At 46.0% G+C, this 23,244-nt stretch overlaps 1 protein-coding gene across 1 annotated transcript; it reads right to left on the reverse strand.

Moving 5' to 3' along the window:
* Window positions 1-5,983: 5,983 nt before the first annotated feature.
* On the reverse strand, window positions 5,984-10,395 carry LOC130190262 (uncharacterized). The gene is made up of 4 exons (XM_056409581.1): window positions 10,084-10,395; window positions 9,569-9,761; window positions 8,738-9,492; window positions 5,984-6,208 (listed from the first exon to the last, which is right to left on the reverse strand). The coding sequence occupies exons 1-4, from the start codon at window positions 10,393-10,395 to the stop codon at window positions 5,984-5,986; spliced, it is 1,485 nt and encodes a 494-aa protein (XP_056265556.1).
* Between the last annotated feature and the right edge of the window lie 12,849 nt (window positions 10,396-23,244).

Genomic DNA, 23,244 nt, shown 5'->3' on the forward strand with positions numbered 1-23,244 from the left:
GTGATATAAGTTAGAACTCATTACTGCTAATGATCAGTTATAACCCGTTAATATAATTTATATCCTGGTAATATCAGTTATAACCCAGTTATTACCCTGACTCCATCTCTGAACTCCAGTTGTTTATTTGGGAGGTTTCACTTCCAGCTGTAGACGACGTCTCGCTCTCGCTTCTCTTAATATTAAACGCATTTCTCTTCGGACAAGTCATGAATGTGATGTTTAGTTTTCAGTAAACACAAAGTAGAGCTGAGGCCAACGACAGTGTCAGCATCCGATCATAAACGTTAAACACGTTACACACGCTCTGCGCTCCCCACTCCCCACCCTGACCTCCTCCCTAAAACCTTCTCCACATCCCAGAACTCCTCCCTCCTTATCTCCTCACAGACACCGGTTGTAATTCACGCCGCCACGAGACGTATCCGTTGGACAAATGTTAACAGGTCATTTCTTGCATTTGAAGCACGCGATCAATCAAATGGCGCCCGCAGCACCGTATTGTATCGCGTCACATTTCATTACATCATCAAACTATACCGGAGGATTATTTTAAGAGGTGTCGGGGCGCTGCGGCTCCTTCAGCTTTTTCTCGTGTCGTATACTTAATGGACATCTCCCGCGTCGTTTCCACTGCAGGCTTCCCATCTGCTAATATACGAGGCGCTTTATTATTCGCAGGTGGTGAATCATCCTCTTTAAGATGGCGTATTCCCTGTATCCTTAAAAAAAAACACGACTTTAATGCCCCTTTAAACATCAGCATTGTGTTGACAAAGATTATGAAAACGCATTGAAATATAAAACAGTGTTCTGAACGGTTTGTTGATGGTTTTAACAAACCCTCCAAGCAATCTGGGGATTTGGGCCCATTAGAGAAGAAAATACACACAATTTTATTTTGAAAATGCAATTATTGGAAAGATCCCATTTTATTTCATCTTGGTATTTCTCCTTTACTCACCATATTGACTCATCTTTGCTTTTAGAGCAATCCGCTGTTGGAAAATTCAGCATTTAATCTCAGGGATTGTGCGTTTGGTGTTTTTCGTGTCTTGATTAGAGACACAACAAATAAATAGAAAGTCAGTTACAACCTCTAAGTGACTCTTTCTCTTGCCCAGTTTATTTCCGCTGAGATCTTTGAGGTCACCATGTGGCCTCTGCCACCGGCCTCTCGACACTCAAATGACATTACGTCCACGATGACATCATCCTATCTTTGCGGGCCAAAAAAAAAAAAAAAAACACTTGTAAATGTCGCGGGCCATTAAAGCGAATGAATGCTTTGACTTTGTGTTTTGATGGGAGTGAGGAACACTAATGGTCTGAGGGCCCGTGTGACCATACACACACACACACACACATGGCGCCAAGCATGGGGAGGATGTTAGTGCTCCGGGGTGCGTGTGAACGCTCGTGCTTTCTACGCTCTTTTCATGCAAAGTGTTTATGTATTTGTGTTTGTTTGACAGAGAAAGAGAGAGAGGTAGCAGCTGTAGGAGCTGGGGGGGGGGGGAGGGGCCGGGGCTTTATAAGATGCCAGACCCAGCTGGACGCCTCGGGATGTGTTGACAGCTTCCCGAAGCAGATGAGAGGGCAGAAGTGGCTCTGCCTCTCATCTGCAGCGCATGTGGAGGCCTCTGAAGATGGCACAACACATCGCATCAGGTTTCATCTGTAATTAACACTTTTTCAAGGGTTTTGTTGAAGGGCAGGTGTGTGTGTGTGTGTGTGTGAGTGTGTGTGTGAGTGTGTGTTTGTGTGTGTTTCATCAATTCATGTAGAAGTGGCCAAAGTCATTGTTAAAGTGTAAACACGCAGAGCAGATGTGCATCGTGACTCCTGGAGCTCTTATTCATGCGACGTACCCTTGGTATTCACGCTCGCGTGTAAAGGTTACGAGGGAATATTTGATAAACGATCACTCCCCCTCTCATGCAAATGGCCTTTTTATTATTTGAAATTGAAAGTAGACGTTAATTAGACATTTACGGATGTCTTTCAGACAATTGACGTTGCATGTGCAGAATTTTAGATGATGCTCATTTAGGATAAACAACAACAAAGAGACAGAATTAAAGAAAAACAAAAACAAAATGTATAACTATGGAGTAATCTATTCTCTATTGTACATTCATATATGAAAATAAAATCCGGTCTATGAGGCGTGGAACCCATTTTCCCCAATATGCCAACATGGTGTTGTTCTCTCTCTCCATGTTGCAAATGTCCATCCATCTATACTTCCTGGAGAGTCTTTTTTTTTGCCAGCCATCAGAAGTACATGTATTAAATATTTGTCTCTTTTTGACCATGTTTGAGGTAAATAACCTCAAATACAAATGACCATTTAAAAAAAGACAACACGAGCCCTCAGATGTGATCCTCCGGTTCTCTGGACCCAGCTGAGTGATGACGGAGTCTACCTCTCTATCGCTCCATCCCTCCCTCACATAGAGATCTCCATCTCCATCGGGGGCCACAACAGCCTCCGGGTTCAAAGGTCAGAGGCAGCTGTGATCCAGGCGGCCGTCCCGGCATCGAGGCGTGCCTTCCTCTCTGCTTGGCGGCTTCCATATTGATTTGATTAGTTGCTAATTAAAACTTGGCGGGCCGGGCCGGGGCACAAAGGAGATCGCTCAATTAGCAGAGGGTGTCAGAGAATGTAATTCTCTCTCTATTTCAGCCTTCTTCCTCTTTCTTTCTCTCGCTCTCTCTCCCTTCTCCCGTCCCACTCGATCACACGTCTCCATTAATGAGTATAAAGGATGAGTGAAAAGGGAGGGGAGGATAGCCCTCCCAGGAGAGAGAGAGAGAGAGAGGGGGGGAGCTGAGAGCATCCAGCCCTGTAATCCTTAAACTAATCTTTTGCTTAAAGATGCAGTTTTGTAAGTTGTAAAGAAAGCGCCGGCGTGCCGGTGGACGTTGTGTTGGGGCGCGTTGCCTCGGGCACGCCGTGATGCTCCCTTCTCTTCTCCTGACAAGTCACACACACACACAAAGCTGTTGCATTGTTAGCGCTTCTGGGGGCAAAGAGTTATGAACTTTAAGATCCACTTTTTCGTCCCGAGGAGGAGTCTCCCCTGTCGATCCCGCTCATGTCATGATGTCATGATGTCATGATGACATTTGACATCTTTTTTATTTCTCTGAAGTTATGTCTCACATACTGGCGTCGTTTTTTACGGAAAACGTCTCCTGTGAGAATAACAAGTGAGGAGGTAGATTCTGTTATCACATTTGTATTGAATAGAGTAAATCGGGTCCATTTAAGGCACAAGCGTCAAACACAAGGCATATGATCACTTTTTCTTAAAGAAAAAATAAAGAAAAACACTGTGCTTTTATTTTGAAGGTTTCAAATGAAATGTTATGTTAAAAAAAAGAAGACATTTCTTAAAAAAAGAAAAAATATGAATACTGTGCTTTTATTTTGAAGGTTTCAAATGAAATGTTATGTTATAAAAAATGTCTTAAAGAAATAAAAAATATAAATACTGTGCTTTTATTCTGAAGGTTTCAAATGAAATATTATGTTATTAAAAAAAAGACATTTCTTAAAGAAATAAAAAATATTAATACTGTGCTTTTATTTTGAAGGTTTCAAATGAAATGTTATGTTACAAAAAAAATGTCTTAAAGAAATAAAAAATATAAAGACTGTACTTTTATTTTGAAGGTTTCAAATGAAATGTTATGTGATAATATTAGAGACATTTTCTTATTTACACTATTTCTACACTCAAATGAACAATAATCGAATGCAAAGAGAGTTATATAACAATATGCCCGGGAGTAGTTTATACAGTGTTCCAGTTACAGCCGGCCCTTTAAGAGGCGGCAAGGACGCTGATGTGAAATATATATAAATATGTGCTCTTATTCTTTCATTTTTTAAACCACAGAGGGTGGAATATATGATGAAGAGAGGAAAGGCAAGAGGGATGCATAGCCGGGACTATTTGTTTATGTTGTTATCAGTTAGCAGCAGGAGGCTTGACTTTTTTGGGGGGATTTTTGTTTTGCTTCAGTCAGCACCCACGTGAACCCCCCGCGGCTTTTCCATCCGCTCCCCACCAACTTTAAACGGGGAGGAGGGGGGGGGGGGGGGGGGGCCATCGTCAAAACAGATTTAGACACCGGATGTGACTCCTCTGATTTATGTCAAAACATATATGAGCACACACACACACACACACACACACACACACACACACACACACACACACACACACACACACACACACACACACACACACACACACACACACATCCATGGGGAGGAGGGCTGTTAAGAGATTAAAAGAATAGATGGATAAGGAGAAACATTTGACTGCTCTCTACAGAAAGAAAGAAAGAGTCAGAGAGCATATTATATTAAATATAAGATGAAAGAAATGGAGGCAGGTTCACAACAATGTCAAATAAACTACTTAAATTAACTCGGTTATGTCCCCGTCTCTTCACTTTTACTTTATTTTTACTCGCTTTGTTGTGTGTTTCTTGTGTTGCTGCCCGTCTCGTCCAGGTCACCCTCGAAAAATAGATTTTTAAAATCTCGACGGGATTAACGTGGTTAAAATCAAGGTTCAAATATAAACAAATTAAGGGCAGATTGTATGAATCATCCATTCGTATCTGGTTTACGAAACAAAGTCATTTATTTGTGTTGCCCGTGAGGCTTCAAATGAAGGACACCTCAAACTCCCACCCACCCACACACTCACACACACACACACACACACACACACACACACACACACACACACACTCACACACACACACACACACACACAAATCAACTCTCCTCAATGTCCTCACGGTTACGCCATGGTCTTCATCATCTCCTGTTCCAACTGGACCAGGCCTGCATCCATTAGTCCACCTCCTACTCTTATATAATATTCCCACGCAGCGGTATACGTTATATCTGACTGCACACAACCGGGCGTTTCGGCGCCGGCTCACCTCGGACCCGATTGACTCGATTTGGCTTTTACACCGTGCTTCCATTTATTTTTTTGTTGCAGTGGAGCATGCGCAGCCTGAAATGTCAGCAGTCACCAGTTGCCAATGGCAATTACTCACAAGCTGGAACTGATTAGCTGTGAACGAGCCTGAAAGGCATTCTGGTCCGCGGGACTGTTGTCTGGTGCCGGATGCACATGAGGAGGAGATCCCCACGACAGGTGTGGATAATGTGGACGGATTAGTGCTGCCATTCATATACAAAGGAGAGGATGCCCTGCAATGTACCTGTGAAGCTGGAGGCAATATGCCCATTTATTATCCACACTGGTGTGAGATTATATATCATCTGGGATTCTGTCGTCTAGTTTGAATCCCATATTGTTCTCATCCTAAAGGATTCATCTATTTCCTCAATCATCATTTTTTTTAGGTTTTCTTTTCCTTGTTTTTGTTTTGTTTTTTGGGAGTATGTATGTGTGTTTTACTGTTTTTATGTATGTAAGTATGTATGTGGGTGCATGGGTATATATGTATGTATATGTATGTATGTGCATATGTATGTATATGTATATATATGTATGCATGTATATATATGTATATATATGTATATATATCATTGTGTCCTGTTTTGTGTGCATGTGTATGTACTGTATATGTGTATGTATATACAGTATATATGTATAAGTATATATGTACGTATGTATATATATGTGTATGTATGTATATGTATGTATGTGCATATGTATGTATATGTATATATATGTATGCATGTATATATTGTGGCACCCGGCGGGTGCCCCGTGACTGAGAAATAATAATTAAACTGTCCACACCCAATTTACCATCAAATGCAAAGTCTTTTATTTCCCAATACCAGAGGTTTTAGTTCAATCGGGCGTATCGTCGTCTCCCCCACTTCCCTCTTGTGGGCTTCTGTCCTGTCTTTTATCTGCCACGTACCGGGTGGTGATTGGTTGCCGGCCCGTGCCTCCAATCACCCCAGGTGTTTTCACTTTGTCGTCTGGCTGTCGGTGTTCCGTTGGCTCCTCTCTGGGCCGCAGTGGGAAGTACAGGGAACAGTCGGTATTCCATCCCTTACTTCCCTCGTGGTCTCGTCCGTGGCTGGCTGCCACACACCCCCCTCCTCAGCTCCAACCGGGAGGGCGGGGCGGCCCATCCCCCCAAGGCGTCTCTCCGGGACATGGCATCCGCGTTCCCATGCGCGGCCCCGGACCTGTGGACGACGGAGAAGGCAAAGGATTGGAGGACAGGAACCAGCGAGTGACCCTGGCATTAGTTTCTTTGTTCCTTGACATCCAGACGAGAGGGCGTGGTCCGTGACAAGGGTGAAGTGCCGTCCCAACAAATAATATTTTAACTCTTCCAACGCCCATTTAATGGCTAAACATTCTTTCTCGATCGTCGAGTAGTTTTGTTCTCGGGGTAGCAGTTTTCTGCTGATATACGTAATGGGGTGTTCCTCACCTTCTTGCAGCTGTGATAGAACGGCACCCACCCCTGTTTCCGATGCGTCTGTCTGGACGATGAGGGGTTTGGAGAAATCGGGGGTCACCAACACTGGTCCTGAGCAGAGCGCCTCTTTGAGCTCTTGGAATGCCTTCTCCGTCTCTTCTGTCCACAGGATCCGGTCGGCCAGCCGGCTCCTGGTGAGGTCCGTGAGTCGTGCTGCGAGGGAGGAGAAATGGGACAAACCGGCGGTAATAGCTGGTGAGCCCCACGAAGGTTCGCACCTGCTTTTTGGTCTTATGGCGGGGCCAGTTTCGTATCGCCTCGACCTTGCCTGCCTGGGGTTTGACGCATCCACGCCCTATTGTAAACCCCAGGTAATCTGCGTCCCGAAGGCCGAGGCGACACTTCTTGGGGTTGGCGGTCAGCCCGGCCCCTCTCAGGGCTCTCAGCACGGCGGTGACCTGCTGGAGATGGGTCCCCCACTCCTCCCATGGATGACAATATCATCTATGTAGGCTGCTGCATATTTCTGGTGGGGCCGGAGGACGGTCCATCAGCCTCTGGAAGGTGGCCGGGCTCCATGTAGGCCAAACGGAGCATTAGGTAGTGGAACAACCCGTCGGGGTGATGAAGGCGGTCTTCTCCCGGGCCGCTGGCGCCAGGGTACCTGCCAGTACCCTTGGTCAGGTCTAGGGTGGTGATATATCGGCTGGTCCCCAGCCGCTCGATCAACTCGTCCACCCTAGGCATGGGGTATGCGTCGAACTTGGATATCAGGTTTAGTTGCGGAAATCATTACAGAACCTGAGGGTTCCGTCTGTTTTGGGGACCAGCACAATGGGGCTACTCCACTCACTATGGGACTCTTCGATGATCCCGTTCTGTAACATCGTTTTAACCTCTTGCCGCACGGCTTCTCTCCGGGATTCGGTAGGGCCTCAGCTTTACCTTCTTCCCGGGCTCGGTAATGATGTGATGTTCCAGAAGGTTGGTATGGCCGGCTTCCGTAGAGAACACATCTCTATGGCGGTCGATCAGCTCTCGGAGGTCCTGGCGTTGTCTCTCGGATAGCTGCTCGCCCATAGGTACCACTACGGCCTCCGTTTTTGGACGGGCCTGGTGAGAGATACAGCACACAGCCTCCCGGCGACCCATTTTTAACAAATTGATGTGATATACCTTCTCTGGTGGTCTTCGCCCCGGGCTGCCTAATGCGGTAGTTGACCTCTCCCACCTTTTCGATCACCTCGTAGGGGCCGTGCCATTTGGCCAGGAACTTGCACTCCGAGGTGGGCACCAGCACCAACACTCTGTCTCCGGCGCCGAACACCGGGGCTGTGCACTCCTGTTGTAGACACGGGCTTGGGCGGCCTGGGCGGCCTCCATGTGTTCTCTTACCACGGGCCATATAGTGGCCATTCTCTCCTGTACCTCCTCCACGTGTTCCACCAGGGTCCGATGGGGTGAGGGTTGTTGCTCCCAGGCTTCTTTGGCCAGGTCTAGGAGTCCTCTGGGTTGTCTCCCGTATAGCAGCTCGAAGGGAGAAAATCCTGTGGAAGCCTGGGGCACCTCACGAATGGCAAACATTAGGTGTGGTAAGAGCTGATCCCAATTCCTTCCGTCCGCGTCGATAACTTTCCTCAACATCTGTTTCAGGGTCTGGTTGAAGCGCTCTACCAGCCCGTCAGTCTGAGGGTGGTATACTGACGTTCTCAACTGGGTAATGTTCATGACTGGCATAGGTCTTTCATGATTCGGGACATGAAGGGGGTGCCTTGGTCTGTTAATATTTCCTCGGGGATGCCTACCCGTGAAAACATTAGCATTAGCTCGCGAGCTATTCCCTTGGAGGCCATGGTGCGTAGGGGAATTGCTTCGGTACCTGGTGGCGTAGTCTAGGACTACTAGGATGTATTGGTGTCCTCGGGCACTTTTGGCAGTGGCCCGACCAGGTCCATCCCTATTCGACTAAACGTACGGCAATTATAGGCAAGGGGACTAGGGGGTCGCGGTGATGGGGTCTGGGTGCCACCTGTTGGCACTCGGGACAGCTCCGGCAGTACTCTTCTACGGCTTTCTTTATGCCTGGCCAGTAAAACCTGGCTTTAATCCTCTCTAGGGTTTTCTCTACTCCTAGGTGGGCTCCGAGCTGGTGAGTGTGAGCTAAGCGCAGCACCGTGGGGATAAATGGCCGTGGTACTAACAACAAGTCACTAGTTCCGGAGGCTTTCCGGACAACCTGGTATAATAATGCATTTTTAATGGCAAAGTGAGGATATACACGTTGTCTCACCCCTTCGACGAGTCGCCCGTCGATCACAGAGACTTGCTGCAGGGCGCTGGTGAGGTTGACATCCTCGAGCTGGGCAGAGCCGAATCTCCCGGCTAGAGGCTCAGCCCTTGGGCCCACGTCGGTGTCGTTGTTGAAGGGGAACATGTCCCATTGGTCGGCTTCCTCTCTGCTGGGGGAAGCGTCTGCCTCTTCCTCGAGGGGGTTCCTTTCCCCTTCCCTCGTCTCCCCCGGTCCCTCTTCCTCTTCCGCCACTACCTCCCCGGTGCTGGACTCTCCTTCTGAGATGGGGTCGGTGGAGCCTTGGGGGTCGACGTCCTGCACCGCACAGAGGCGGGGTGCCGAGTGGCGCTGCCTGGGAGGCGGGGCCGAGGGGCCCCCTCGGGCCTTCCGCGGCCCTCCCCTGGCCAGGCGCAGCCACAGCTGTCTGAAGAGGGGGAAGTCCCGCCCGATGAGCACGGCTACTGGTAGGCCTGGTACGACCCCGGCGGTGCCCGAGTATGTTCCCTTTATTGTTTTTAACGTGATGTTTGTAGTGGGGTACTGACGGTGCTCGCCATGTATACACGTGACACTCAGTGTGTCTTCCAGGAGAGGGGTCTGGGCGAACTCCGGTCGCACCAGCGTCACCACGCTTCCGGAATCTATCAGGGCGATGGCGTCTCGCCCGTTAGCGGTGACCGGAATCGAGGGTGAGTCCCCGTCTCTTCTGCCCAGCCTGTGGTTAGTAACCCATAGGGTCGTCCGCGGGTTTCTCGCTGGTGGCGAGACCATGTGCACATCACCCTTCTGGGGACAGTTCCAGGCGATGTGGCCTCCTCCCTTTCGTAACACCTTCGGTGGTCGGGTTGGTGGGGGCCGTCTCCATGGTGTTTCCTGTGTAGGTCTCACGACGGGCCCCTCCTCGGGCTGTCGCTTCTTGGGGCGCGTGGGGCTTCTGTATTCCCCAGCCGTCCACTGCGCAGTACTCCTGGGCGGCCTGGTACCCTTCCAGCAGATCCACCAGCTGGTCCACGCTCTGGGGATTCTGTTGACACACCAATTTCTTGGCGTCGTGGGAAGTGACCTCATGAATCGGTCCATGATGATCCGTTCGATGGGAGTGAGGGTTTTTGGCTCTGAGATCAGCCAAGCATTGGTAAGCCTCACTAGCTCATGCATCTGTGCTCGAGGGGTGACTGTGGGGTCGAATACCCACTCGTGGTAACGCTGGGCTCGGGTGATCAGTGTAAACCCATGGCGTTTCAAAATTTCCCGTTTAGGGTGTCAAAAGTGGTAAGGGGGTCAGTGGCTACGTCCTGGTAGGTGGTCTGCGCTATGCCTGACAAAAATGGGCTAATCAGTCCTACCCATTGGTCGATAGGCCACTCTTCTCTGACCGCGGTCCTCTCAAAGGTTAGCAGGAAGACCTCAATGTCATCCGCGGGGGTCTGCTTGGTGAGGAAGCGTGCGGGGTGGACCCGGCGGTCCCTCTCATAGCCAGCCTGCTCCTCCTGGGCTTCGTAACGCTCCGTGAGTTGGGTCCGCAGAAGCTCGGTGGTTTGCTGCTGCACCAGCAGGGTCTGGTCGTGGCGCGTCTGCTGCTGTTGATTGTTAACTATGAGCTGTTGATTGTTAGCCACGAGTTGTGCAATCAGCGCCGTTAAATCCTTTGATTCCATTGTAGTTGGGGGGGTTTAATCATTATCTTCAGTCAGAATGCGAAACCCGCATTCTCCACCATATGTGGCACCAGCGGTGCCCGTGACTGAGAAATAATAGTTAAACTGTCCACACCCAATTTACCATCAAATGCAAAGTCTTTTATTTCCCAATACCAGAGGTTTAGTTCAATCGGGCGTATCGTCGTCTCCCCCACTTCCCTCTTGTGGGCTTCTGTCCTGTCTTTTATCTGCCACGTGCGGGTGGTGATTGGTTGCCGCCCGTGCCTCCAATCACCCCCAGGTGTTTTCACTTTTGTCGTCTGGCTGTCGGTGTTCCGTTGGCTCCCTCTCTGGGCCGCAGTGGGGAAGTACAGGGAACAGTCGGTATTTCCCATCCCTTACTTCCCCTCGTGGTCTCGTCCGTGGCTGGCTGCCACAATATATATGTATATATATATGTATATATATCATTGTGTCCTGTTTTGTGTGCATGTGTATGTACTGTATATGTGTATGTATATACAGTATATATGTATATATGTACGTATGTTGTTAGAAGTGGGACAAATAAATGCGAATTTTTCTGGGATTAGCGAGAGCAAGACCAGGCCGGGAGAGAGGTCAGAGGAGGCGTTTACAACAGGCTAGACACGACAGGACAATGGCACCTCTGGTGATATTCAAATGAAGACCTGGATTCATGTGTGTTAACCTGCCTGTAGATCAATGGTCATTGATATGATAATGTGATATATGTCTCCCAATATGTTCCGTATCCTGACCCCCGGTTAGAGTGTGTTCGATGTCACTGGCACCGGGAAGTCTCACCAAGTCTGAAAGGATCATAGAGTGGGGACCCTAAGTGCCTGAGAGGTCAGAGGAGGCGTTTACAACCGGCTAGACACGACAGGACAATGGCACCTCTTGTGATATTCAAATGAAGACCTGGTTGATTGTGTGGTAAGGAGCCCAAATCCTGACCAAAGGGGCCAGAGAGGAAGTTACTACGAAAGTGGATAAATACAAGCCTGGATTCATGTGTGTTAACCTGCCTGTAGATCAATGGTCATTGATATGATAATGTGATATATGTCTCCCAATATGTTCCGTATCCTGACACCCGGTTAGAGTGTGTTTGATGTCACTGGCATCGGGAAGTCTCACCAGGTCTGAAAGAATCATAAAGCGGGTACCCTACGTGTCTGAGAGATAAGAGGAGACAACAGTCCCCCTCTTTGAAGTGGGACGGAGAGTCTCTCCAGAACCTCTCAGGAAGAGAGGGAGGGGGGGGATGAACCCCCCATCAACACCCCAAAGAGGGGGACGAATATCCGGTAAAAGTGGGAGGAGCCGAGGGTATAAAGGTGACGGACAGGCTGAAGAAAAAGAGAGTTTTTAGAGGTTTTTTTGAGGGTCTTTGGGGGAGTTTTTTGAGAGGTCAGAAAAAAGGGTTTTTTAGTTGGTGTGATTTAGCGTCAGGCTTCCGAGAGGGAACTGACTTATAATTGTACTTTGTTTATTTCTTTCTTCCTTTTTTGAATAAAATACTTGGCTGCCTTGCAGTCTTAAACTTTACATTCGGTTCGTGGACCTACTTTTTTTTGTAAGTCCTATTTCTTCACCCGTCGACCCACCCGAGGAGACGGAAGGCGGAGACCCGGGAGCGGACCCCCCCCCCGCAGCCTCCGAGGTGAGTCTGCACGGCTACCCCTACTGACCTCAGTCCCCCAGGGACCATTCTGAGCCCTCACACTCTCCACTGACATTTTGTACGGACGAGAGAAATCGCTGCAGCTGGTAGACCTCCGGCTCTCGGCCGAGCCGTGGTTGGCTCCGGGACCAAGAGAGGACTCGTAACACTCGAGTCCTCGTCGCGGAGTTTGTCCTAAGAATAAGAATATTAATAAGTGTCCCGCCAGCCGCTCTAAGAGCCTCGTACCCTCGAGCGTGTTTGGGAGGAGACTAGATAATTGAATACCCAGCATTTCTCTCCGCGGAGATCGATCTGACATCATCCGGGTGCCGCGTGCGAGAATAACAGCTACCACTGTCTATGTGCACGCGTCATGCATCAGGCCCGATCGATCGCGGAATCATATAGAGGGAGTTACTGATCTCCGCCTCCTCTCCCCTTAACTCGGTCTTCGCCCTCGCTCGAGTTTCCCTCTCCCCCTCGAAGCGTACGGCGCGGAGACCGTGACCGGGGCCGTTCGTCAGAAGAGAGGACAGGGCAGCGTGACCGGTGTGGCCCCGTGTCCTCTCCAGTGCGACAGGTTAGTCGCGGGGGGTGACGCGCAGCGCCTGGGCGCCGCCGACGGCTCTTCGACAGTTATCTACAGGTCTGTCATTAGAGCACGATTATTTCCCTCAATAAAGTACCCGGTGTGAGCCGGCTCGCACCTCAAACCTTTCCCCCCCTCCTCTCCCGTCTCGTTCCCGTTCCCGTTCCCCTCTCCCCTCTCCCCGCTCCTCTCCTCCCCCGGTTTCCCCTACCCGAGAAGACTGCGGCGTGCCTTTTTCTTTCCGTCTCTCACCCGAGGCGACAGAATTCGGTTCACGTACGTCGTCTCTCTTAACATGGCACCTGAACAGGGACCTGAGAGGTAGATAGGCTTGTGTATGATACCTTAATTAATCAATACGCGGTTAATTAAAGGGAAAATAACGATTCAATATTGAAATCTGGTTTTCTCAACTTCAAACACAAGGAGCGGATTCCTCTCTCTCAGGTTAAAACACACGAACCCTCCCCGACGAAAAACTGTATGAAACCAGTGAAAACGAACTGAATTGATTTATTTACTTAGCCAGAGAAGGTAACCGGTGATTTCCCGGCGAGCACTCGGACTACCTGTATGCTCGTCCCCCGTGCCGGCGAACACCCATTATCTCCCCTCTGCCCTCATCACCGAGGCACTCCACCTGTTTATCGGGGCAATCGAAGCCCGTAATCTGGCCGTCCTTTTCCCTGGAAAAGGAATCGTCCATTTAACGCGGTACCGATCGATTTTCAGCGTTTTGGTAGTTCCGGAGAGGAGGAAATCCTTTAAAACTAGAAGTACTTCACGAGAGGGCGTTTTAAAGGGAGTTAGCATAAAGTAAATAAATCAGTGCGCAATAGGTTGAAGAGTTACCTAGCTCGTTGGAATAACCCGCTTGGCGAGGGCGTACATTTCTACGCTCGTCTCCCGTCTAAAACCCAGCTTAACCCTAAAATGCGTTATTGGCACACAGAGAAGGCCGAGCTGAGCTGATCCCTTAGTGCGATAAAGGCCGAGGAACTGAAGAGACGAAAAAGGCACAAAAACTCTCCTAGTACTTGTAATTAATTGAGTTTAATTACAAAACTTTAAACACAAGCCGATGAGTGAGGCTCCCCGCTTGGAGATAGCCGTTGCTTGGCATGTGTGTTTAAATAACTAACCATGAATAAAAAGAGTGAGCGTATCACCATTTATTCGGCTGATGTGTGTGTGTGTGATTGTCTATAGTGACGCCGTTCTAACCAGACTGCGGCTGTAACAATTACCCTAATACCTATAGGGGTCGAAATCCGTCTGGGATTTCTCCTCAAACATATTCCAAGAGGTGTGTGCGTGGGATCACAGCCTTTTTATTTGGAAGAGAGGTGCGCGGTTCAAGCGGAGGCTGAGAGGAGAAAGAGGGCCGTATACATCGTCACCACGGCTGTAAGTGACGTCCCGCTCCCACCACAGTTGTATCGCTCAGACACTGGCCTCCCTCTTCCTTTATTGTGCATATTGATGTGCAGGGTGGCGCGAATAATACTGTAATAACGGCAGTGTTGTTTTGACCATCTATGATAAATCTGGCAGTGTTGGATAAACAATCCTTGTGTTCCCCCAGGACATGTGGAAATAAATATCTGACTAAATCCCGATAGGAGGCTGCAGTGTGTTATATGCTGGAGCTTTGTTTTCATTGTTTCCCCCCCCCTCTTCCCAAACAGGCTCTTGTCAAATGCATCATGCCTCATCCTCCCGACATCACCGAATATAGCAGTTTATGGACACTCAGACGTCCTAGTTAAACAGGAAAATATAACAGGAACCTAGAATAGGATAACATATCCTCCTTTTATTTCCGAAGCGAGTTGGACTACCTTGAACAGGTGTGATCCTCCTAGGTTGTGAGTGTTCGATTGAACACACATTATTGACTTTAATTTAGTTGATAGTTTACATTAAAATAACCGAAGGACTTTAATTTGATTTATCAAGTTTAATTTGATGCATTGAGTTTGATTTGATTTATTGACTTTAATTTGATTTATTGAGTTTGATTTGATTTATTGACTTCATTCTTATGAAGTGTTTTTGTTCAGGTTGATCCATTGATTGCAAATTATATTTTTGACCGTTTTAATCAGTTGCGACATAACTACTACCGTTCAAAATAAAACTGACAGATCGTGAAACCAAAACAAATTAAATAAAAAGAGACACTGATAAAAGGAACAGGCTGGTGCGCAGGCACGGCACAGACAGCTGAAGTAAATGCCTTTTTGGAAGACCTCTTAGCAGCTAAGAAGAACAACACTTCTAAACCAAGACTTGTAACTGACAGAGATTACTGTCACAAAACAGGTACTCAGGAATTGGAGTACTGGACATAAAGAGATTTTACAAATGTAAAAGGCGAACCACTCGCCCATGCGCATTTGTGGAGTCTGATCGCAGAAATAACTCGTTCTATATACCTAGATTGGAATCATGTTAATAGTCACACCGACGTTAGAGATTACGATCAGAAAGGTAATAGACAAGTTAACCTAATGGCCCAGACACGACTCAAGGTGGCCAAACTCTCCCTGATATTTCCACCGGGATGGAAGGGAGAAGACGCATTCACTAAGGTGCCACCTGACGATGCCTATCAGGTGGTCACTGAAGTGCACGACGGACTAGGGCATGTGGGTCATGAGAAGATTCTAAAGGTTCTGAAACATGATCGGCATCCCTGCTCTGAACACACACACAACACAGGTCAGATCACGATGTCAGCAATGTGCCATGGTAGATGGGTTTAAGAAAGCTACGCCGTAGCGACTTAAGTCGAATGGCAAGTCCTTAGCCCATCAATCCTGAACTTGAACTTGACATCGGTGACCTGACCACACACACAACACAAGCCGTGGGGACGCTCAGCTGCTCGGGGGACAAAATCTGGGAAGGCGAAAGCCTGAGTAACCTGAAATTGTCTCTCAAAGGCAGCCAAACCCCCTGTGGGTTTGGCCAGAGAGGGCCTCCCCTCCTGTCGCATGATTTTTTGTGGGCCCTGCGTTACCACGTTTGGCCTAAGAACAGTAATGGGGCGTTATGTTGTAACGACTCAATAATAACTTTGATAGACGATTTAAGGACGAGCGTCCTATTTTTCTTTGATACGTTTATTCAGTTTTGTTTATTGTTTTGACCTCCCAGGATATTCCTGGTGGCGGAAATATCTGATACCTGTTCTGATTATGGTGATATTGGTTGCCATAATTGGTCTACTGCATAAATTAGGTTTGTTACCCTTAGCCCGATACATCACGGCTAAAATTCTGAAGGGGATATGTTATGTCATCAAACCCACCATTATCATACTGTTCCGTATGTTAAAATATGGCGTAGTGGCTCTAGCAAGTGCACTACATTCAACAGGTGCGAGCCCGAGGAATCGGCTCGTGCAGACCAGGGGTAGATCTCCGAAGGTGAGATTTGAACTTGGTGCTAAACAAACAGGTAGGAGAGCAACTCCCACAGATGTTCCTTAAGAACAGGACGAGGGGCGCGAGGAAAGGAGAGAGGGTGTTAGGGGAACGGCGGTTCTCTTAAACAGGATCTCCTGATGACAGGTAAAACAACAATTTTTTGACAGGTTTTTAAGACATTTTTAACGAACTGACTGATCGACTGAATGTGTGGATTTTTGTTTTTGTTTTTAATTTTTTATCACTTTTTAGCCAGTTAATGGTAAATGTTTAAACGGGGTAACTCTTTCGTTTTGAATTTTGGGGACGGGCGATCTGTTGACCTTTTTGTTTCTCTCACAGGATGACCTTGTCACCTGGGGGGAGTTGACTTTTGAACCAGTGCATGTCCCGCTATATTTTTCTTTTTGTTAGTTTTTCCATCACATTTCACATTATGTCGTTTGATAGAATTTCAGTAAATCATTGATGCTGGCGCGGCTATCTAATAGGAGAGCACCGTAAATTGGAAGTCGCGTACGGAGTCATTTGTTCGCGCCAGACCTGGCCGTAAAAGGGCCCTGACTGTTTAAATGGTTAAGTTTAATTTTTAAATTTACATTTTTAATATTTTAAATTTTTATTATTTTAATTTTTAATATTTTAATTTCTTTATTAGTTTAAATTTTAATATTTTAATTTATTTTAATTTTAATTTGTAATATTTTATTATTATTTCCATTTTATATGAAAAACTTAAAAAAATAAATAAAAAAAAACAGGCATTAATTAGTCCAACAGAAGGTTTCTATAACTAGCTTTCTGTTTTTCTTTGATATATTCTTTATTATTAGCTTTTGTGTTTATTGTTTTAACCTCACATCACCCATCGGTACTTTGACAAGTTCACACCCTCCGCCCAGAATGGGTGCACCATGAATCCCAATGTCAAGCAGGTCCAGGTCGGTTCGCGTCATCCACACAGCGAAGCCTGGATCTGAAAGATCGAGAGAGAAGCCCTGCATGTGCATCCTGTGACCAGAACCAGTGATCCGTCTTCCTGAAGACCGAGCAGCGCATGCAGTGATGTTCCGACCTCTACCTGGGGATCAAGACAGACTGTCACGGATCCCACCAAGGCCAACGGCGTTTCGAGAATCCCCCGAGCTGACCTGCCTCTTGGAAGCAGAGCCCACGGACGTGGCACTACCAGGACCGCAGGGGAGCAGCAGAGATCGAGCAGTATGAGGCTTCCTACTGGGGGCCCGACGTTGACAACCAGGGTCAACACAACAACAGTGTGGGCTCCACCCACATTGTTTTTCTACAAGCAGGACCGGGGCAGACGCGTCCCGGTGCTGACCTTTTCGAACTGAACTGTTCGACCGGGGGGACTCAATTGTAATTCGTACAGAGGGTTCCCCCGAAGGAACTCAATTGCACCCGGTGCAGAGGGTTCGATGAAGAAGATCCGGCTGTACATTGCACAGCGGGTCAGGACAGTTTGTCTACGAACGGAATATTGGACTTGATGGGTAATCATAACTCATAGACATTTGGCGGTCCTGATTTCTGGACTATGTGGATTATATGGTGACAACGATGCGGAAGAGACACTGGGACAATGGAGGAGTACCAAGGTGATTGAGCGTGAGTAACATGGGAAAAACGGAAAAAGGGAAAAAAAATATGTGATATGACTTGTATTGAGGTATTCATTTTATGTTACTGATTTCAAGGTTTTCAATGGTTTATGTTGTATTTTGGTTTTTATGTACATGTAGGGGTTTTGGTTGAGGCATAATTCAGGTTTTGATGTTAAGTATCTGTGGCTAATCCGAGAGAGGGTGTGAGGAGTAGTCGGGTTAACACAGATAACTGATAATAAGGGAAACAGATTAAGTACCATTTGCATAAAAGTAATTGAAATATTAAAGGGGCTTGGTTTATCAAAATTCACAAGAGAGGGTGTTAGAAGTGGGACAAATAAATGCGAATTTTTCTGGGATTAGCGAGCAAGACCAGGCCGGGAGAGAGGTCAGAGGAGGCGTTTACAACAGGCTAGACACGACAGGACAATGGCACCTCTGGTGATATTCAAATGAAGACCTGGATTCATGTGTGTTAACCTGCCTGTAGATCAATGGTCATTGATATGATAATGTGATATATGTCTCCCAATATGTTCTTATCCTGACCCCGGTTAGATTGTGTGGTAAGGAGCCCAAATCCTGACCAAAGGGGCCAGAGAGGAAGTTACTACGAAAGTGGATAAATACAAGCCTGGATTCATGTGTGTTAACCTGCCTGTAGATCAATGGTCATTGATATGATAATGTGATATATGTCTCCCAATATGTTCCGTATCCTGACACCCGGTTAGAGTGTGTTTGATGTCACTGGCATCGGGAAGTCTCACCAGGTCTGAAAGAATCATAAAGCGGGTACCCTACGTGTCTGAGAGATAAGAGGAGACAACAGTCCCCCTCTTTGAAGTGGGACGGAGAGTCTCTCCAGAACCTCTCAGGAAGAGAGGGGGGGGATGAACCCCCCATCAACACCCCAAAGAGGGGGACGAATATCCGGTAAAAGTGGGAGGAGCCGAGGGTATAAAGGTGACGGACAGGCTGAAGAAAAAGAGAGTTTTTAGAGGTTTTTTTGAGGGTCTTTGGGGGAGTTTTTTGAGAGGTCAGAAAAAAGGGTTTTTTAGTTGGTGTGATTTAGCGTCAGGCTTCCGAGAGGGAACTGACTTATAATTGTACTTTGTTTATTTCTTTCTTCCTTTTTTGAATAAAATACTTGGCTGCCTTGCAGTCTTAAACTTTACATTCGGTTCGTGGACCTACTTTTTTTTGTAAGTCCTATTTCTTCACCCGTCGACCCACCCGAGGAGACGGAAGGCGGAGACCCGAGCGGACCCCGCAGCCTCCGAGGTGAGTCTGCACGGCTACCCCTACTGACCTCAGTCCCCCAGGGACCATTCTGAGCCCTCACACTCTCCACTGACATTTTGTACGGACGAGAGAAATCGCTGCAGCTGGTAGACCTCCGGCTCTCGGCCGAGCCGTGGTTGGCTCCGGGACCAAGAGAGGGACTCGTAACACTCGAGTCCTCGTCGCGGAGTTTGTCCTAAGAATAAGAATATTAATAAGTGTCCCGCCAGCCGCTCTAAGAGCCTCGTACCCTCGAGCGTGTTTGGGAGGAGACTAGATAATTGAATACCCAGCATTTCTCTCCGCGGAGATCGATCTGACATCATCCGGGGTGCCGCGTGCCGAGAATAACAGCTACCACTGTCTATGTGCACGCGCGTCATTCATCAGGCCCGAACGATCGCGGAATCATATAGAGGGAGTTACTGATCTCCGCCTCCTCTCCCCCTTAACTCGGTCTTCGCCCTCGCTCGAGTTTCCCTCTCCCCCTCGAAGCGTACGGCGCGGAGACCGTGACCGGGGCCGTTCGTCAGAAGAGAGGGACAGGGCATCGTGACCCGTGTGGACCCGTGTCCTCTCCAGTGCGACAGGTTAGTCGCGCGGCAGCGGCGCCTGGGCGCCGCCGACGGGCTCTTACGACAGTTATCTACAGGTCTGTCATTAGAGCACGATTATTTCCCCTCAATAAAGTACCCGGTGTGAGCCGGCTCGCACCTCAAACCTTTCCCCCCCTCCTCTCCCTCTCGTTCCGTTCCGTTCCCTCTCCTCTCGCCGCTCCTCTCCTCCCCCGGTTTCCCCTACCCGAGAAGACTGCGGCGTGCCTTTTTCTTTCCGTCTCTCACCCGAGGCGACAGAATTCGGTTCACGTACGTCGTCTCTCTTAACAATGTATATATATGTGTATGTATGTATATGTATGTATGTGCATATGTATGTATATGTATATATATGTATGCATGTATATATATATGTATATATATATGTATATATATCATTGTGTCCTGTTTTGTGTGCATGTGTATGTACTGTATATGTGTATGTATATACAGTATATATGTATATATGTACGTATGTATATATATGTGTATGTATGTATATGTATGTACAGGACTGTCTCAGAAAATTAGAATATTGTGATGAAGTTCTTTATTTTCTGTAATGCAATTAAAAAAACAAAAATGTCATGCATTCTGGATTCATTACAAATCAACTGAAATATTGCAAGCCTTTTATTCTGATTTATTGCTGATTATGGTTTACAGCTTAAGAAAACTCAAATATCCTATCTCTAAATATTAGAATATCATGAAAAAGTATACTAGTAGGGTATTAAACAAATCACTTGAATTGTCTAATTAACTCGAAACACCTGCAAGGGTTTCCTGAGCCTTGACAAACACTCAGCTGTTATAAATCTTTTTTTTAACTTGGTCTGAGGAAATATTAAAATTTTATGAGATAGGATTTTAGAGTTTTCTTAAGCTGTAAACCATAATCAGCAATATTAAAAGAATAAAAGGCTTGCAATATTTCAGTTGATTTGTAATGAATCCAGAATGCATGACATTTTTGTTTTTTTAATTGCATTACAGAAAATAAAGAACTTTATCACAATATTCTAATTTTCTGAGACAGTCCTGTATATATATGTATATATATGTATGCATGTATGTATATATATGTATATATATCATTGTGTCCTGTTTTGTGTGCATGTGTATGTACTGTATATGTGTATGTATATATGTATGTTTGTATGTATGTATATGTGTATATATGGGTGTATATATATTTTTATGTCTGACATTTTTGTATTTATTTTATGTTAATATGTCTAAACGAGTAAAAAAAAAAGTAAGTGACAAAAAAAAAAATCATCATTCTAACTATGAGGGATGGTTTTGTTCTTTTTATAAACACATTTTCTGCATTATTTGGCATGTTTGTGCTCTTCTCGCTGGTTTGTAGTGAACGGGACTGTGAAAGAGAACATGTGTGTGTGTGTGTGAGAGACAGAGAGACAGTCTACGGAGTGTATTCAAGCGTCTTTGAGTATTTTGAAAAGCGCTATAGAAATGTAATGTATTATTATTATTATTATTCAGACCCCTTTAAATGTTTCACTCTTTGTTTCATTGCAGCCTTTTGCTAAAATCAGAGACCTGAACATGTCTGTCCACCAACGTTCAGCATCCGACCTGACGGGACTGGAGAGCATCCCCAAATCCAGGTGTGAAAAACGTGTTGCGTCATTCCCAAGAAGCCTCCTGGCTGCACTCGCTCAAAAGGCTTCTTACTCAATCCTGAGCAAAGGGTCTGAATACTTATGACCATGTGATATTTCAGTTTTTCTTTTTTAATAAATTTGCAAAAATGTCTACATTTGTTTTTTTCTGTCCAGATGGGGTGCTGAGTGTGTGTGTGTGTGTGTGTGTACGTCAGGTGACAGAGAGGGATGGGGACATGGGCAGGTCCTGTTAATGAAGGACTGATAAGTCCTTCTTTCCTGGGCCGGGGTTAATTGTGCCTACAGATAAAGGGTAATAAATTGTCAAGGGGTAATGGCAGCAGCCCGGGCCAGGCCGTGTTCCACATTCATCACGACGGGCGGCACCTGTGAGGACTGAGACTGGTGGAGGGATTGAGGGAGGAGGGGAGGAGGAGAAGGAACCTCACAGGGATGGAGGAGGATAGATGATGGTCTGTCTCACTTCCGTGTCGGAGCAAGGACAAGAGATGACCTGGTAATGGAGCTCGTGAGAGGAATGAGAGGAAGATAAGGGGGCTGAGGAGCGGAGAACGGATTAATAAAACTATGGCGTCTTATCATAAGCTTTGGAAACTTACAACACAATGGTGATAGAGCCTTTGGGCCCTGCTGATGAAAGTATTGCAATATTTATATATACACTACCGTTCAAAAGTTTGGGGTCACTTAGAAATGTCTTTATTTTTCAAAGAAAAGCACTGTTTTTTCAATAAAGATAACATTAATCAAAAATACACACTATACATTGTTAATGTGGTAAATGACTATTCTAGGTGGAAGTGTCTGGTTTCGAATGAAATATCTCCATAGGTGTATAGAGGCCCATTTCCATCAACTATCACTCCAGTGTTCTAATGGTACATTGTGTTTGCTAATCGCCTTAGAAGACTAATGGATGATTAGAAAACCCTTGTGCAATTATGCTAGCACAGCTGAAAACAGTTATGCTGGTGATATAAGCTATACAACTGGCCTTCCATTGAGCTTGAAGTTTGAAGAACAAAATTAATACTTCAAATATTAATCATTATTTCTAACCTTGTCAATGTCTTGACTATATTTTCTATTCAATTTTCAATTAATTTGATAAATAAAAGTGAGTTTTCATGGAAGACACGAAATTGTCTATGACCCCAAACTTTTGAACGGTAGTGTATATATGTATTTATATATATATATATATATATATATACGTTGTATTTTACAAAATTGGTGTCTATGGAGACATTACCGGGAAAAAAATTCAAATTGTATAAAATATATAAATTAATTACAAAATAAAATTAATTGTATATGCACAAAAGATGTACTGTACTCAATTCGGAAAATAAAAATAAATATAGTGCAGTTAAATGTATAATCCCCCAAAGAAAGTCAGAATTAGAATAAAATGTACAAGTGAATTACCCCAAAAGTGAACTAATGTTCACCTACAAGTATTAATAATCTACAATATAGAGAAATATTGTAGCCAATACTCGTTAATCTCATTTAACACGTGATTAATTCAGTTAGCCGTGGAGCTCACTGGTGGAAACCGTGTGTTTCCAGTCTCTGTAATTGTTTCCATGTTTTTAGATATTATACATTCACATATAACATATTTAGTATTTAGTATTGTTATCGTGTTTTATTTTGATCTTTTATTAATGCTCTAATGTGCACCCGCTGCTGTGATCCTGAAATGTCCCCACTGAGGGACTAATAGAGGAATATCTAATCTAATCTAATATAATCTGATATAAAGACGTTGATGTGACCTTCAGCGCTCGTAAAAATCTTCTCGGACTACATCGATGTTACGTGTGCCGGAACGTGATAAATACATTCAGGGAAAAAAACGTCACACACACACACACACACACACACACACACACACGACAAGATTGAGCGTTAGTCCATTACGCAAAAGAAACTCTTCCACAGTGCGTGTTTTTTTCTCGTGGAACTCGGCGTGACGGACCACTTCT

Source organism: Pseudoliparis swirei, chromosome 24 (assembly GCF_029220125.1).
Source record: "Pseudoliparis swirei isolate HS2019 ecotype Mariana Trench chromosome 24, NWPU_hadal_v1, whole genome shotgun sequence".
Classification (NCBI taxonomy): domain Eukaryota; kingdom Metazoa; phylum Chordata; class Actinopteri; order Perciformes; family Liparidae; genus Pseudoliparis; species Pseudoliparis swirei.